We start from the raw sequence: 15,211 nt of genomic DNA, 5'->3' as shown, positions 1-15,211 counted from the left end.
GCACCCTGTATATTATGTATTAATCAGTCTGCATAAAAACAATGCAATTGTTAACTGTATAGTTTAATAATGTTAAAAGGAACACGAGAGATTCTTCAGAGAACACAAGAATATATAAAATTTCGAACAAAACGAAATTTGTCAATATGAAATTGTTTTTGTTACACAACTAACCATATAAGCTTTTGTTGCAAGGCGTACAATCATATTTCGCCACAAATAAATTTCAATACTGATTACTATTTCGGAGTATTAATAATTTGCAAATGCAAATACCCAGCATCATGGACGTAATCAAGTGAGGGGGGAGGTGGCAGGGCGTGGACTTGCCTCCCCCCCCCCCTGGACGGAAAAGACTGGTTTTTGCCCCTCACTACAACACCAAAATTGGATTTTGCTGCCCCCCCCCCTTTCCAAGAGTCATAAAATTTGTGCGTAATATTTAATATTGCAGTGTAATTTGAAACACGACTAACAGCCTCTATGAACAAAACGCATACATTTTCAACGATGTGTGACTTTAAAAACAAAATAAAGTATGTCTGGCTACGTACAGCCTTTTTCACTGTGACAGTCGATGTGTTAATATTTTTGCCGCTTTGACTGATAACCTGGCTACGCCCATGCCCAGCATGTGCACGAGATCATTTGATGATCCAGTACCGAGCAGCAGTGGTCACCGCAAACATCTTTTTGAGAAGACATCTGGGAGATCAGCTACAACTATTTTACTTACTAGTATTTCTTAAATAAATAAGTTATATATTTCTATTTGCTATTTTCAAATACAATATTTTTTTAAAAATGTCTCTCAGTTTTTGAGAATAAAAGTTCCCCCAAATCACTCTCTTTATCGGTTTCCTGACTTGGCATAACCCCTTAAGTCAAGTTACTCTACATCTTCAAAGTCAAACGCGCACAGATCCTGCAGAACACTTAATATCCACCGAACAACCATCGAACCATCCACGTTCCGTATCCATGTATTTCCTTCCCACAGTTTTTCCTCCAAGAAGTTCGCATAATTTATGTCACGACCCCCAGCGGACCGGTGTTACACGTATCCGTTTGCAGGACGGTCGTATCGTAAGATTTTCCGAAGCTTCCGCTACGTCTTACGTTCCGGGAATGATCGTGCCAGGCGAAACTCGAATTCCTCGTGCTATTCCGTTCCCAGTTCCCCTCCAACGAAATTTCTCGAGCAACGGGTTTGTTTTATTGCCCGTGTCATTGGCGCTCCTACTGCCCTCCTGGCAATCAGGTAAAAATTATAAACGGTCCCGGAGAAGAATCGTCCAAATCCATGCAGTATTCATTTACATTGAATTACGCAGCACCGGTTTGTCCAGACACCGTGACAGGACGGAAGAGAAAAAGGAAAAAGGTTAAAGAAGCCCTCGTAAAGCCGACAGTCGAAGGGAAAAGAAGCTGGTAACCTCCTCGAGAGAGGAGTCGTCTTTATGGTCGTTCCGCGATTGTCCCTTAAATCTATGGCGCAGTCGGAACGATATCTCCAGAAATTATTGTTCGCCAGGGAGAGACTTAAATGTCTCGAACTGGCGCGACTGTCATCCGTCATCCACCTATGGTGGGCCACCAGTTCGAGAATTAGCGCTCTTCCTCGAAATGGTCCCCAGCTTCGTCGATTGCCCGTTAACGGAAATGACGTTCCGTCATTCAGGGAGTAAACAGCGGTTACTACTTCAATGCAACGTTCACTCCCTCGTTCGATCCGATCGTAATAGGTAAATGCTATTCCCGCGAGACAGATATGGTTTACGGAGTCGAAGAACTCTTTCGGAGGCACATACGTTTCGCTATTTCGACCCGTTTCCGATTGGACTGAAGAAAATAAAATCTAGCTGTACGGTTCAGTTTCGGAAATCGTAAAGGAAGTGATTTCGAGGAAGAATCGGAAGAATATTGTGTGATTATATTCTATCTGCACTTGAACGTTTTAGGTGTACTAGGAATGTGAATTTTTGTTGTGAATTCACACTTTTTTAAACTGACCTAATGTAAGTTTGGATGTTTCGAATTGGGAGTGTGGGTTAGCAATTATTTCCTTTGATGAGGGCTTTAAGCAATCGGATAAAAGAAGATTGAGAACTGTAGGATATGTTTCAAAAGTTATTAAATGTAAATTGCAACAACTTTTTCTCATGAGACTTTGAGACTATCTAGTATTAATAATTCAAAAGAATTTTTGTGCGAAGAAATAAACTATTTAGGGTAATTAGAGTATTTGGAGTATTTGAAGTAACTTAGAGAAACTCCTATGAAAAATTGTTTTAATTTAAGTTCAGTGCCTTTTGAGATAAGCCGTGTATGTTAATCCATACTAAACTGTGTATTTAAAATATTTACTATTTTTATAATCATTCATTTTGACACACTGTGATTATGTTTTAATATTGTTAGTAGTATAGTCTTCAGGAAGGACAAAAGTGAAGGAAGTGGAGATTTTATTAGTGCCGTTATAATTCTTCTGATAATTTTAATGAGATCAAGAAATAATTTTGGAACAAAGAATTCTTTGTAATTTGACAGGTGCCATTTTCCAAAAATTGGTACACCTTATTGCTATGATATTTAGAGGATCGAATAGGAAATTCTGATATGTGGTAGTTAAAATGAGAACTCTTAGTCGCCTAGAACGCCGTTTAAGAATTTTATATAATAGAAAATAGACTATTTGAAATAATTAGCTTGTAATGTATAAAATAATGTATAAAAAACATCAGAAGAGAATACTATACTAATTTCTTGTAGAGATATATACATAACAATTTTATTTCACGTTGTACATATACATACTTTCACATATAAAAGAATCCATCAGGAAATTATACTACTTCTTGTAGCATAATACATGCATAGTATTTCACTGTGTATGTAGATGTGTCACAAATGAACCAAATTCAGAATTTACATTGTTCATTTTATTGTAAAATACGCCACTCGCTTTAAGGTGGCTGTCGCAAATTTTTAATAATTATAAAATCTAAAAATTCTGTAGAAAAAAACAGAAGATTCTTAAATGCTTCAACTTTCGATCGATACCAAAACATCGTAAGGTCAACGATAAAATTGTTGAAAAAGGAACGTTATAAAAATTTCTCCTTAACACGAGTCTTATGGAATTGTAGTTGATACTGAGAAGTTACTCAGTTCTTAGTTACAATAAATGAAATTTTCATAAAAAATTAAATGATTATAGATTTTTTACGGAGATTATGATGGCACGGAAAGAAACATATGTTAATGAACAAATAAAACTAAAAATTACGGTCAAAGTATGCAAACTTAGGTTTTAATGCGTTTGGTAATATCTCCTACGCATATCTGCTATGAGCGTCAACGTCGCTTGTTTTCCTTTAGTTTGTTCGACAAACTTTCCAATTTTTTTTTCAAAGTTAAAAAGAATAATTAAATTTTTACTATAACGAAAAAGAATTTTTTTCCACTTATTTCTAAATTCTTGTTCTATTTAAGTATTTTGAAGTAGTTTAAAATATTAATCATTCAAATTAAATTGGTAAAATTGATAAAAAGTATAAAGCGTCATATGAAGCCCCAGCTTGCTACGGCACCAAACGCGGAAGCTACCATAACTGCAATGAGAATTTGTTTTTATTCCCATGAAAATATTTATTTTTCAATCCATGTTTATTGGAACTTTCCTCCTACTATTTACCCTTAAAGTTCTGAACATTTCTTTTGCCACCTTCCTTTTTCCTCTTCCAATTGCTCAACTCTTCATCTTCGTCTTCTATTTTTTATTACATTTGTTACCATACTGATATAGCAAAGAAATATTATTACTGTTATCACTTGTAATACTATAACATTACACTCATCTGTGCTTTTGACCTTCTAATCCTCTTAAACCGCAAATGCGCCTGTTGTAGAATCTTGGGGGGCGGGGGATAATCGTAAAAATTTATCGTTCGTCTCGAAATAAGTTAAAAACTACAGCGCAACGTACAAATTCCAGAGCAGCGTGCTACCACGGTTTCCAACGGCGAGCGAAGCTACGAGGACGCAACGATTATTGCTTATCATCACCGTTATCGTTCCACGATTTCACCGCATGAAAACACAAAGTTAAACGCAACTGTGGTGGTTGAAAAAAAGGAAAGAACTACCACAATGAACACTACTCCGTGGAAAGCCACGATACGTTTAAACAAGCTACTCATGGCGGAACAGTTAATTGAAAGATATTTATAGTCAGTGGCGTGTCAACAACACGCTTAACGTAATTTAACATGAATGAAATAAACTCGCAATTACTGTTAAGTTTCTTTTAACAATAACTTTGTATGCATCAAACGTACCATGAAAAATAATCTAATCACGAGACAGTGTTACTTTATCCTATTAACTGGGGAAGACGAGTTAACTCGTTATTTATGTTCGTCTATTTCTTTCAGTAAACATTAATTTCTTTCTTCTTTTACCTCAATTATTCTTTCATTTGTCTGTGTCATACTATCTGTTTTAATTTATAAACTATTGGGTCTTTGGATTATAAATGTTATTATCCAGCATGAATCATTTCAGCCATTTTGAAATAGTTAAACATGGGATCAGGAAGCTTTGACATGAGTGTATCGATTCAAATAGATCTTATTTCCATTAAAAAAATCCATTCAAAACAAATCATAACCGTTCATAATCTGCAATTTAAAAGGGACACATTTATTCCGGTAGAATTTTTATATTAATGTCAGTCGCCTCTGAATGCATGTCTCTGTAAGTGTACGCAGTACTTTAATCGGGCCACGCGTCTGTGTTCTTGTTCCTCGTTCTCGATCTTTTCTTTTCCGTTACGTCGGTCCTCAAACAAAAGGGATTTTATTCGAATTTTATTCTGAAACTAGGTTACCATTTATTTACCCAAACCGTGTCGCAGTTCACAGAAGTTGGCCTAAAAAGTGGGAAGAGTTCAGCGTTAGCTGCGCGCAAAGTAAGGACCGTTTCCATATTAATTAACGCAAAGAATGGCGTGGCCCCACGCACAGTGGTTCAAAACGTTAAGAAAAATTATTTTTGTAATTACTTTCTCCTGTATGTGTATATATTTTAAAAGTATTTATTTATTACTTTTAACGTTATTTCTAGTTATTTACGATCATTTTTTTACAAGGTTATATCCGTAAGTAAAAATATAGGTATTCTCGATAATATTAACTGATTATATCCATATTATACTAAAAAAATATTGTCGAAGATAACTATGATTTTGACTCATCCAAGATAGCCCAACCCCTTAACCCTTGTGTGGACAACCAAAATATTTATGCTTATTGAGCAATCGGAATATCCCTATGCTGACAGATTAGATAAACATAGATAATTTTACTTTCATTCCCGTAATATACCAGGTGCTGTTTTAGACAATAACATAAAAAATTGTGAAACGAAGTTTAGAAATGGGTACTTGGGTTCCCCGGTATCTGGTTGCCGACACAAAGATTAATATACGTAACATGACTGGTATCACTAATTCAAAGAATTCAGCAAAAGGTTCTTGTCCAAGAACATTTGTCCACTACTGTATGTTCGAATATTTTTGGTAGAAAATAATAACATAAAGGAATATTTTATTTTTTGTTTTGGCTCAGCTAGAACCTCATTTTCAACCACTCAACGAGGCTGCGTTCCTTTTTTCTAGACGTATTCGATCAATGCACAGCTCAAAGGAACCACCGCACCAGGGAGGGGGTGGTCCTCAACGAAGAAACTCGACCAGGCTCGAGGCAAGCATTAACGAGCACCAGCGGAGAGCGTATCAATGATAATTGCTCGCACGTTCCTCGCGATTTTAATACTTTTCCGCTTCGCCGCTTTCTGCCGTTCCCTGTAACGAGTCGTCGGCGCGAACGGCGTCTTCGAAGAATTGAATGCCACCAACCAGAGAGACCTTTCGGGTCCCAGCAACGCGTTTAATATCGCGGAATAAAGGAAACTGGTGCGGAATGGAAAATGGCTGCTGAAAGAAAGACGGTAATGACGATACACGGCCGGGGACTAGTCGCGAGGACATTGATCCACCTAACGTGGACCAAAGTGGAATAGTGATGGCGAATTGCAAATTTCAAACTCGCAAGGTATGAAGAACGATAACATTAGACGTCATCTAAATAATCGTCTGTTTTCTCAATCGAGCGACTGTTATTCATTACCTACTAGCTGCGTGTGCCTGGAGTTGCTCGAGTTTAACTCTTTCAGGGGCAGTGGTACGTATGCGTATCACCTTTTTTCCTAATTTTTTCAGTGTTTCTGATCTATTTCTCTATACCCATTCCTTTAAGAAAATTATCTGAATTTCTAAAAATTAATATTTTCAGATTCCGTACTGTACCTTCTATTTTACATTTTGTAATTCCGACCTCAAAATTGTAATCAGCCACCCAAGAACCCTTCCCGCCTAGGTTTGCGTGTAAATTGAACAAAAGATTTTGAATTTAGCCAAAAATAGTTGCCGTATTGCATCCAGAATTTGAATTTTGTAATTCTGACTTCGGGGTAGTAATCAGCTTCCCCAAATACGTATAGATGAAAGGGTCGAGAGGATGTGCTTTAGGGGTGAATGGAAGGTGTGGTGACCCCCAAGTATTTTTTCGAGGGTGTAGAAGACTATTCGTGTTAAATTTTGGTCAGGACACATTGAACGGTATAGAAGCCTTTACCTTTTGTATACAGGGGGCCCCGCCTAATGTGAGCACCTTCAATATGTCACTTGTTTTTTAAGACACAAAAAAATGTGAAGGGAAAATATTATTTAACTCCTCAACACTGTCGGCCGCGGAACTAAGAGTAAATTGTCGTGTCCGGTAGTATTTACGAGCAGTGACACAGCGTAAGAGAAACTATATTCTTGTTGTACTGGTTAGGATACGCAGGAGGAATCTTTCTAACAGATGAAAATTATTGCTACAGTTTTATATTTTCATACGATTGTTTATTAATGTGTTTTCATGATGTTAACTCGTATACAAATACGAAATAAAATATGCACACGTAAAAAAATGCAATAAAATATACAAAATGCACTAGGGAATAAAAAATAATTTTTTTAGTCATCACAACAGTCTTGGTCATATGTGACTAACAATAAAATCATGGAGGGCTCATAAAAGAATTGTATTCCTAGGGAATATATTATGGACGCCCCAGGATTTTATTATTAGTCACATATGACCAAGTACGTTTGCTGTGATTGCTACTAAAATTGTTTTTTATTTTTTGGTACATGTTTTTATATGTCTTATTCACTTTTTAGTGCATTTTACTATAACCGAGTAACTTAAAAAGTTTTTTTATATGTATTTTATTTGTGATATCCACTATGTCGAAAAAGGAATAGATTAGTGTAAATTGTAAATAATAATTTGTGGAAAGTAATCACGAAAAATTTAGTAACAAGACTTTTGAAGACTGCTTTTGCTGTTATAAACAAAACATAGGCGTTTCATTATGATACGATATATGATTGTATTGTATATACCAATCAATAATATATACAATCCGTCTTATCGTATCGCCGGTCCTAGCAGCCCGTGGATAGGTAACATGCATCGGCGACATGTGAAGAAAACAGAGTCGGTATCCCTTACGTCTGTCGGCGGTGTATAAAGAACGCAGGGTCTGTACCTCTTACGTATGCTAGCGTTGAGGGGTTAATTAGAAGGAGCAAATACTGTGATAAGCAAAAATTTTCCTCAAGGTTATATTTTTCGAAATGTCAAGGTGATCAGTGTTTTGTTCAACGGGACTACATATTTTGATCAGCGTGGCGTAATAGTTGAAATCAAGACCAATTCAATAACCTATAATAGTGTAACGTTCATGTGACATTAAGTACGAAAAATCACAAATGTATAAGAGCAGATTTAAATAATAAAATAAATACGGTAGAAGAATTAGTGCAAAAATGTATCACAGTTAATGGACGTCACTGGGAGCATTTATTAAAATAAATTTTCTGCAAATCAAAAACAAGTGAAATACTAATGGTACTCCCATTAAATGGGACACTCTATACATAGGAAATATGTTAATAGGAAATACACAGAGTGAATCTCGTAATATGACAATTTAAAATAACTCGTAAATTATTTCCTGTAGGAAACAATGTTTCAAACCAAAGTTACATGGTTTCCAGGGGGACATATCAGGTCACCTTCAGCTTTTTAAATTGGATACATAATAACTCTTCTCATATCCTAATAAAGCATCAAATTCTGCGTATGAAGTATTATACCAAATGGGGTCTAAGATTAATAATTATAGATAACTAACTTGTCACTTGTTATAGTTTATCGTGTCCTGTGAATAACTTAATATTAGTTATTTATTCTTTTTTGTCTTCACCTCTTGCCAATTCTAATAACAAAATGAAGAAACTTCTTCAAAAAGACGTCGTCTAATAGTGTCGTAAACACCAAAAGTAATAACAAAGTATTTGAATAATCTACCGGTTTCCAAACCTATTTCTGTTCAAGGGTGTAGACATAATCCATAGTAGTAGTAATAATATAGAGTCCGTAGTAGATGGAAGTTAATTGCCAATTAGGTTCGACGAGAACAAACTTAAACAGAGAGATGAAACTCACTCGTATAAAATCTAATGTTTGAATAAACACTCGCGAGTAATTTTATTCAAATAACGATTACGTCTCCTGGAAATTATTCCATGAAACGTGTCTTGCAATTTGAATAGAATACCGCGAGTCAGAGGGTTCGCAAGCAGAACTTTAAAATATGCGATCTTGGGAGCGAGATGGTAGCAGGGTAAAAAGAGACCCAGTGAATATATGAGGTCTGAAGAGGTTCATCGAATATTTCGCAATGGACCCTCGACAAAACGTGATGGATTTTTAAATGTGCCCCGGATATTTCTGCTCGATCATTTTCCGATCCAATAAACAGTGACGTGAAATCCTCACCGGCGAGGAAATGAGTTGGCCTTTTTACCTGAATGGAATCCTTCCCGGCCTCGCGCAAAATATTCCTCGGCTGCGTGTACCCAGGTCCATTGCTGTACAACAACGTCGTGTACGGCTGTCCATCAACATCTGACACCTTGCTGTCGGAACCTGAAAAAGCAAAAAAAAATAGCACGCGATTAAATCATCAGATGAATATTATCGATTACACGGTAGTATCTAATTGCTCGATGATAATGCGATTTATATGAATGGTTGAATTTTTTATAAGATATTCATGCAATAACCTTGAATACATGACCTAATCAGGAAAAACATTATTGTTGCATCGCGAAGTCCTCAGCGCGATTGCCTTAATTCTTCGCGACCTCACACGTTCAATTAACTTTGTGTAATTAGGTTGATAGAAAAAATACTTGGTGACAACAAACAACGGTTTATTACAAAATAAAAAAAGTTAGAACAGAAATAACAAAAATGATGTGAATCTACTTACAGAACTCTTACTGTTCTATGGTTCAATTTCGACTGTCGGTTCTAGCTGAATGTGATGATGAGAAAAACTGCGGGGAAGGGAGTCTCTTTCTCTATTAGCTAAATTTTAAGAAAACTGTAGGTGTGTCCCTTATGGCTAATTGGTAGATTTTTTGTTACAGATGTGTCGCATACAAGCGAGACGAACAAATGGAAAAAGAAACTTTTGTACTTGTCCTTACGATTTGTTCCTGGATACTTAAAATCAGCCTTTGTAAGATATTAGTAAAAGACTCCTGTGTCGATCTAAATGCAATTCTTCAACGAATGAAGTTCAAAATGAAGTTCAAAATGAACTTCACTTGGAACAGAGCCATAACGTGGCTTAGTTACAAGAACTACCCTATGTACACTGGTCAAAGCAATTAGGGGATCGGTTCTGTGTGCAATCCTCTGGAGCCGAGCAAGCCTAAGAAATGTCATAAGTGTGATAAATTGACATGCTTTTTGCACAATACTAGAATTACAACACACCACTTTGGTGAATACACCAGCTGTAATTGTTCCAAATTGTTCTTTCAATTGTTCCAAAAAGTGTATTTGTTCGGGCTAAACTTAATACTATAGATATTTTTGTATAAAATAAACAGTATTTGTGTTCACGGAATGTAGAATATCCAGAAGTATAAAACGTAGACCAATTACCAAGTTTCCAAATGGAACAGCGACTAAACGTGTGTGTTACATTGTTAGCTGGCCAACAACAATCATTTCTCGTGGGGGCTGGTAAAGGGAAACAAAATTGTTCGTTACAGAAATCCTAAACGAAAAAATTGTGATTGGATCCTGGTGGAACAACGACATTGCCTTTGCAACGAAAATTTCACAACAAAGAGGTGCCTCTGTGTGTCCGCTGGGGCCAGCGACAGAAACTCTAATACGAATCGTTGCAAACAGGTGAAAAAGTAACTCCAGAGGCTATGTAATCAGCTGCAACGTTCAAATGGGGACTTTAAGAAAAACACGCTGTTTACAGGCCGATAAAACCGGAATGTTATTTTGTTGACCAAAAAGTTTGCCCGCTTGTCGCTGTACTAACTGGAAATAACAGTCTCAAGCTTGGATGGCAAAGATTTCATATATTCCATTTATTATAATTAGGCTGTAGACTTTTCAAAAACAGAAATTAAACAGAGATTCATTTAGTTCATGAGGGGCTGTATCGAGTAGCAAGTAAAATAAATACTTCTAAAATGAAGTCTGTTCTTTTAGCATACATGGTGTTCCCTGTATAACTCGACATATAAAGTATAAACTTCTTTCGTTTGAGGTTTTATTTTCGAAAAAATGAGAATTGAAAATTATTCTGAAATGGGTGTATCTATTCATCGTGGAAGTAAGTGGAAACGGAATGCAATGAACAAACGAGGTAGCCAAATCCTATTCATTTTAAGGGTGCCCTCCGGTCAAAATTGTTGGAAAAATAGATTTTTTTTATTATGAATTTTCATCATATAACGTCTCAGGAATCCTATTTCAAAGTTTTAGTCCAAAATTCGCAGGAATACCTATCGATTCTGCAAGTATGCAAATGATCTAAACACGTCAATCGTATGTAGCGGAAAACTAATTTCGAAAGTTTAGATCTAGAAGTATAAAAAATCGTAAACCCAGTATATAAAAGCTTAACCTCTGATGAATTTTTAAGACGTTGCATACAGACAAATACTCAATTATAACGATACTTTCAATAAGCGAAGGCAGCTCGCTCCGAAATACATTTTTTGTCGAAGAAAGGTTCTTAAAATGTCGGCCTAGGTTTCAGCATACGTGTTTAATGAAAGATGCATACCTTTATTACCAAGTATGGACTTATTGGGCATTGCTATCAGTAGTAACGCTCACAAATTTGTCACCAAGAGAGATTGAGAGCGCATCGCGGAAGTCGACTATCGTAACACAAGCGCGTCAAAAGAAGTTGGAATTGCTTGGAAAATAAAAAAGACCACATTAGAAGTGGAATATGAAGTCACAGGAGGGTTGTTGCATGATATAGGAATGGCTGATAAAAGGTAAAAAGCTTTAACAGTGCCCTAGATATATACATATGATTAATACGAGAATGAAGAAAAAAACTTTATTTTCGATTTATTTTGGTATGTAAAATCACCACCCGGCCGGTTATACCACGATTTTGGGGACACCAGTGGAAAAGTAACAGACCAGAAAACGGAGTTTTCTCTGGAAATAAACGTTCTGCGTCCATCTTCAAAATTTACTACCTCTACACGTATATATTTTGTCCATGTACATATTTGTAAATTACGCATTCCGACAGATTCCACATTAAAGCAAAATATAGCCGAAAACAATAATTTCTACCAGAAGGAATGCAAAGAAGAATGCAAAAGATCGTCTACAGGATTCTATACGAATGTAAATGCATTCCGAATATTCGTAGCCGGGGATACCGAGAGTTCCATCCTTGTAAAGCTTCGTAAATATGCGTTCTATCTGGAAGCAAATATTCCGAACTCTTACAAACGCTTCACACGTTCTGTATTCGTGAGTCCGCGAGCTGTTGCAACGGTAACCGAGGAATAAGTATCATCGAACAGACGAAAAACAAAACCGTCTTTAATCAGCTTGGAGCACCCTTTAGCGAAAGAAGATAAAATATTCCGGACAAACTCGACCAGAAATGGAGAGCCAAAGAACACAGAAGGCACTTCGGTGGCGGTTCGTTTCATGATGCTAAAACATTCCGAAAGTACCATCGGCGTGCGAATCCTCTTAGCCGATTCTCGATTTCATACCGCATCGAACACACTTTTAATCGTCCTCACTGCTGACGAACGGTGAAAGGAATTCCCCCCCGTAAATTCTGCGGATACGATTGCATGGCGAATCAATTAAACCCGCGGAAGGCGAACATTCTTAATTTTCGTACAGAAGCGGTGCTTGGGTTCGTTTGGACCCCTAATACTTCCTACCTTTTAAACATAATTTTCGCAAACAATCATTCAAGAAGACCTGCATTTTCATATGACTTACTATGAACAACTCCTAGCTTAAATACGATTTATTGATTCATAAGTTAGATGGAACTTTTAAAAACTTGGTTCCATATGGATCCAGGCACTGCTCTGCGAGGGTTAAATGGCCGTTTAAACTGTGATCATTGCAAAACGTCGACGTGGGATGGCGGCGTAACATTAATTGCTAGAGGAGCACCAGGTCCGTCGTTCCATGAATAAGTGGTTATTCGCCGTGGACAAAAGCGTGGGGGGATGAAAAAGAAGCAAAAAGAGGGGAGAAGCTCAGCGGCGACGGCAGAAGAAGACGTAAGAGGGCAGGAAAACCGGAAGAATGGACCCTAGGACATGCCCGCCGGTGGACATGTTTTATTCAAAAGCGTCCTCCTTCGTCCCAGGGAACCTTCAAAAATAGACCGACGCCATTTCACGCTGTCTGTTGTTTAACAATGTATAATTTAACCGTTTATTTGCCGTGCAAATGCACCGTTCGCATTAAGGGGCTGGTCGCCGTTTCTCTTTAAAAATTTCAAGGAGCTCCGTTTCATCCTTCGTCTGCATGAATATATGCAGCGAAACGCTAATTGCTCATTACATTTATTCTATTAGGCTCGCGGGAATAAGAATGATGGAGGGACGGCTGGCATTCGTCGTACGATTGGGATAAAGTGAATTGCGTATCTTAAAACATGTGAATATGGTTGGATATATGTTTTTCTTGCGGTATTTCGGTTCCAGGCAGACAACTTTTCAGAAGCTCGAGAAAACGGATTTCAACATTCAAGAAATGAGATTCTATTAGTTCGTTAACCCTTTAACTGCCAGTATTGCACCGGTGTAATGCTCACTTTACAAGTGCATCAAATGCTGTCGCCAGTTAAGGGGGAGCTTGGTGTAAACGTATTAAAGTGAACGAATTTTGGGGAATTTATTGTAAAGAAAATATTAAATCAATCCCTTTGAAACGTTTAGAATGCTTTATTGTATAATTAAACTGAGTAGGAAAATGTTTATTTTCACGACAACTCTATAAATATTGTAGTTATAAGGACTTTTGTGCAGTCCGTGAGTAAAAAAGGTGCTTCACGCCGGGGCATGTAACTAAAAGAACATTCAACATGAGCCAGCCTTCCGTGTACATATTCTTTAAAGTCTTCTTCACAACATGAACCTATTTTGAAGCTAAAAAATGCAAAAAAATATATTTTTAACAAAAGGCAACTTTTTTCCAAAAAAAATGCTAAAAAATATGATTTATTGAAACAATAGAATTATAAATCCAAGTTTATATTCGGAAGAAGATTTTAAAGAATATGTACACGGAAGGCTGGCTCATGTTAAATGTTCTTTTAGTTGCACACGCCGGCGTGAAGCACCTTTTTTACTCACGGACTGCACAAAAGTTCTCATAACTATAATATTTATGGAGTTGTCGTGAAAATAAACATTTTCCTACTCAGTTTAATTGTACAATAAAGTATTCTTAAAGTTTCAAAGTGATTGGTTTAATAATTTCATCGCACGAAATTCCCAAAGATTCATTCGTTTTTAGCCCGTTTACACCAGGCTCCCCCTTAATATCTAACTTTTGTTAAGAAGGATCCGTAGTTTCATTGATAGTAAAGTAGATCGCAACGTTCTCGGTTGAAATATTCAAATATTTCCTCTAAAAATAAATTTAAAAACAAATTTTTAAAATAGGTCGGTTTAATGTCGATATTTTCGACTTCAAAATAACAAGACACAACATTTGTATCAGTTTGATAATTTTGAAATAACGATTCAAAGGTCTGGACGTTAAAGGGTTAACTAAATTTTACGGACCGCTCGTAAGTGGTACTAAAAATTGGCCATTCTGCTATAACAAAATACGTCGTGAAATTCAATCGTAGGCAAAAATATTTGTTCATTTTGTTTTAAAATGACACCTGACATATGGCATATCCGTCATCGTATTATGCTGTTTTTTAGTTTGAAGGATATGACAGCAAGTAGAATCAACACGATTGATTGAAGAATCCTATGGTGGATAGTTGTATCTGTTGACACCTGTGACGGATTGGTTCAACGATTTAAAAATGACGATACTGACCTCAGTGATGAAGAACGCGTTGGACAACCAACAAAAATGGAAATTGATGATTTACAAATGTTGTTGCAAAATGACCTTGCCCAATCGACTAATGAACTTCCAAAGCAGCTTGGAGTTGAACAATTAAAATTAAAAGCATTGTAACGGTACTGTGTTACCAGTAGAACTACCGACGGTAAACGCATATTTGTTTCCATTGGTGGATAAACGTGAAAACTTTTGAGAATTTAAAAATTTAGAAATTGACTAATTTCTTCACTTTCATATCGTAATAAAAAGTGCAAACGATCTGAGAAAATGTATTGTCATAACATTTTAATCGTCGTTGTAAGAGTGTATTGACAAGTCATTTTAATTTGCTCGGTAGTTCTTGTGTTAATAAATATTTGATGGTGCAGAATCCGCAGAACTTAATTAACTTCTTTCGAAGGAAGTAGTTTCACTAACAAGCCAATATTTGAAAAATCGAATATAAAATCCTACCTCCGTGTACTCGAAAATATGGCTTGCCATGAATAAATAGAGCATAATCGATTTTGGTACGAGACAGGATGCTCAAACTTTTTACCGAGCGGTGGAAGGTAATATGTATGTTCTATCTATACGAATTTTGTGTATTTATGGCATACACCATTATCTAAAAAACAGTATAG

General features: G+C 36.5%; 1 protein-coding gene across 1 annotated transcript in view; it reads right to left on the bottom strand.

Moving 5' to 3' along the window:
* LOC107195015 (alkaline phosphatase, tissue-nonspecific isozyme) overlaps nucleotides 1-15,211 on the bottom strand; it is a 136,087-nt gene that overhangs the window by 5,634 nt on the left and 115,242 nt on the right. The window contains exon 7 of the mRNA XM_015584799.1: nucleotides 8,986-9,107. Coding sequence (XP_015440285.1) covers nucleotides 8,986-9,107 — 122 coding nt within the window. The remainder of the gene's footprint in view (nucleotides 1-8,985; nucleotides 9,108-15,211) is intronic.

The sequence above is a fragment of the Dufourea novaeangliae genome, unplaced genomic scaffold (assembly GCF_001272555.1).
Source record: "Dufourea novaeangliae isolate 0120121106 unplaced genomic scaffold, ASM127255v1 scaffold2, whole genome shotgun sequence".
In the NCBI taxonomy this organism is placed as follows: Eukaryota; Metazoa; Arthropoda; class Insecta; order Hymenoptera; family Halictidae; genus Dufourea; species Dufourea novaeangliae.
This window is presented reverse-complemented; position numbering and strand designations above follow the sequence as displayed.